The sequence below is a fragment of the Sphaeroforma arctica genome (genome assembly GCF_001186125.1).
Source record: "Sphaeroforma arctica JP610 unplaced genomic scaffold supercont1.591, whole genome shotgun sequence".
Lineage (NCBI taxonomy): Eukaryota > Ichthyosporea > Ichthyophonida > Sphaeroforma > Sphaeroforma arctica.
The window spans coordinates 32119-35200 of NW_014039967.1; the positions used below are offsets into that span (position 1 = coordinate 32119).

At 37.9% G+C, this 3082-nt stretch overlaps 2 protein-coding genes across 2 annotated transcripts in view; one reads left to right on the forward strand and one right to left on the reverse strand.

The window, feature by feature from the left end:
• Positions 1–701: 701 nt before the first annotated feature.
• On the reverse strand, positions 702–1067 carry SARC_07447 (hypothetical protein; the record flags this gene model as incomplete). Its single annotated transcript, XM_014298613.1, has 1 exon — positions 702–1067. The coding sequence occupies one exon, from the start codon at positions 1065–1067 to the stop codon at positions 702–704; it is 366 nt and encodes a 121-aa protein (XP_014154088.1).
• A 1529-nt stretch (positions 1068–2596) lies between these two features.
• SARC_07448 (hypothetical protein) overlaps positions 2597–3082 on the forward strand; it is a 3768-nt gene continuing 3282 nt past the window's right edge. Inside the window, exon 1 of the mRNA XM_014298614.1 lies at positions 2597–3002. Within this exon, the coding sequence (XP_014154089.1) occupies positions 2842–3002 (161 nt within the window). The 5' untranslated portion in view covers positions 2597–2841. The remainder of the gene's footprint in view (positions 3003–3082) is intronic.

The following is a 3082-nucleotide window of genomic DNA, read 5'->3' on the forward strand; positions in this document are numbered from 1 at the left end:
ATATACATATATTTGAGTGCATACGTACGTATATACACATAATATTAAAAACTATAATATATGTACATGCACATACATGGGTACATAGAAACATAATCACAGATGTACATATATATGTATATATATATAGCACTTAAAAATTGATACAAATATATATAAACATTTGCAAATAGACATAAACACACACACACACATATATATATATATATATATATATGTATATGTGTGTGTGTGTGTGTGCATGTACATATATGTATGCATATATATTTATATTTTCACACACACGTACACACACACACATATATATATATATATATTTATGTATATCGCCTATATACAAATATATATATATATATGTGTGTGTATATATATATCGTTAGAAGAATGCAATAGACGTCAAGGAATTGTAGAGACATAACCTATGGCACTGGGCCAAATCGCGATGACTGGGGGACATCAGGCATATATCCCACTGTATAAAATATTCGAGATGCTTAACAAGCACAGACGCGCTATCACATTTATGCAGTTGGAGCTGTGTAAGAGATCAATGCGGACAACTCACAAGACGTGTAGGTGGAATTAACTATATACGTGCAAAAATGGTCGAATTCGACATGAACACTTCGAATCATAATATGTGCACCTAATATAGATTGAGTAGATACAGTGAACATGAATACCATACCATTCATCTGGGTCTATATATATACGAACATGGTGCAGTCAAACAGATCACTAACCTGGGTATCTACAGTTGACTTGTGGCTGGCAGGGTCTAATCTCAATTTTTTTGCGCGTTTTGTGTTCTCCTTAACCTCATCCTTGGGTGCCTTTCTTTTGTTTATATTCACTCCATACTTCACCCAGCCCCCACTTTTGCTACCATCATCCTGACTGCTCAACAGATAGTATTTGGCTGGGATCTGGTTTATAAGTGCATTAAAATGCTTACTGTGTGCAATGATACGAGCGGTTTGCTCATTCACTTGGCTCATATTGCCTGCTGATTGCGTGTGAGCGTTGTTCAGAGAATCTGCGGTGGGGGTGGGGACGGATGAGACCATAGTCGCTAGGGCCATAACTTAGTTGCTGTAGGTTAATGTATTTAAATCCAGTTGTATATATTGTATGAATTCAAGTACGGTGCTCTTGGCGAATACATACACAGCCTAGGCTAGTCGCAGGCGTATCCTTTTGTCGTTTAGACTCAATCTTTAAAAAAAATCAATTACACATTCCATTATTTTGTCATGTGTAATTTACTACACAAAACGTACACGTGCTTGAAATCATCAATATTGTTGTTTATCACAAGATTTTTTTTTCCTTCAAACTCCATAAAACCCGGTTCAGAAATTGAACAAAAACCAAAACAAACTAGGTTCTCAAATTAAGCTAAAACCCGAAAATTTTCCATCTAAATAAAAGTGTTTATTTTTCGCCTTTTATTAATTTAAAAAAAAACCCCTAACAACGGAAGACAAAAAAAAGGGCTCAACAGTTTTGGTATAGAAAAAACCAAAACAATTATGTACATACATACAAAGTTGAAACTTGAAAAGTTGGATTTTTTTTTTCAAAAATACAAAAGAACAGCTGGTGGTTGAAACTCTGAAATCTGAATGATGTAGGATTGTAGGGACTATGTATGTACTATCACACTTTGTATTAGTAGAGCCTGCAGAGGTACTCTCTAGAATAAGGAGTCCTGGGGCCTGGGGCTGGGGGCTGGGCCGCCGGGGAAGCCTGGGAAACCGGATCGCTGATAAAAGCACCTAAAATACTTTATAGGGTGTCCTGAGTCCTGACTGCTAGAGTAAAGAGAGAGAGAGAGAGAGTAGTAGTAGGAGTCTAGGACTAGTACACAATTGTACACTCTAAGCCTCAGCACAGGGAATACTAATAGGCGGCTGGCGCATTGGGAATCTACTTCAATTTCAAGTTACAACCTATATGTCACTAGAATATGTTTATACTAACCAATGGAAATCCATAAAGTAGCCTGCTGATATTTGTTGAACGAAGCACAGTTGGTAAATTCGTCATTGCTTTTCTAAGCTGAAGGCTCTAAGAGTCTTAGCTGGAAAATTATTCGCTGTTATTGGTGATTTCGCTGTTACTGATTTGAGAATTTTATTACTTAATGTATGCTCGCGGAATCTGAACAATTTCAATAAAAGTTCCCAAATTTTGTAAAGAGGAATTTCATTTGGTACTGTATTTTTTATTTATTTTAGTAGAGACGCGAGAGAGAGAGAGGCTATGAGCCTATGACTATGAGTGAGGTTCAAATGAATCAAAGCGCAAAAGCCAGCAGAGTGCAGAGTCACTGCAGACCTTTCTCGTATCTATATTGGCTTATGCTCGACTGCTGGGCCTGGAGCTGGCACCTGTTGCAAGTTGGTAGCTGGCCCCGCCGCTGGGATTGGCTGACTGGCTGAGGGCCCTTGGCCCTGGCGACCTGCCCGGCTCCCGCCTGTGTTTACTTTTATACAGGACCCAAGCGAATAATACTCCTGTCTTCGACTAAATTGAACACAATGCTTCCAGCTATGGATTTTTTCGCGAGACGACATCAAATGATCCGTGATAAATATGCAGCAGCAATGCAACATTCCAGTATCCAGAGAGAGGCCTTGAGAAAAAAAAAAGTCAACAAAGTGTCGCGTCATATTTAGTTATGGCTAAATGTCATCCCAATACAAAGACTGTATCAGTGCATCATGGTACATTTTCTATACAATCTGAATAAATTGGAACAGTACATGCGACAAATCACACACACTGGCAATTCTATACTCGAAACAAGTGTAGTATAGTGATATCTCATACAAAACAATGATGACTGTATTTGGGCAGGAGCCCCTGAATTTACTACCTGCTCTGATTTCCATCATCTTCTCGACACTGAAGTATATAAAGGACACCATATTCCCTACGTATGCGGATTTGAAGGGCGAGATTTGCTTCCTTACGGGTGCGGGTGGTGGTCTAGGAAGGTAAACATGGCTATTGATACTATATACATATACATATATATATATTATATTATCTATACTANATATATATATATTATATA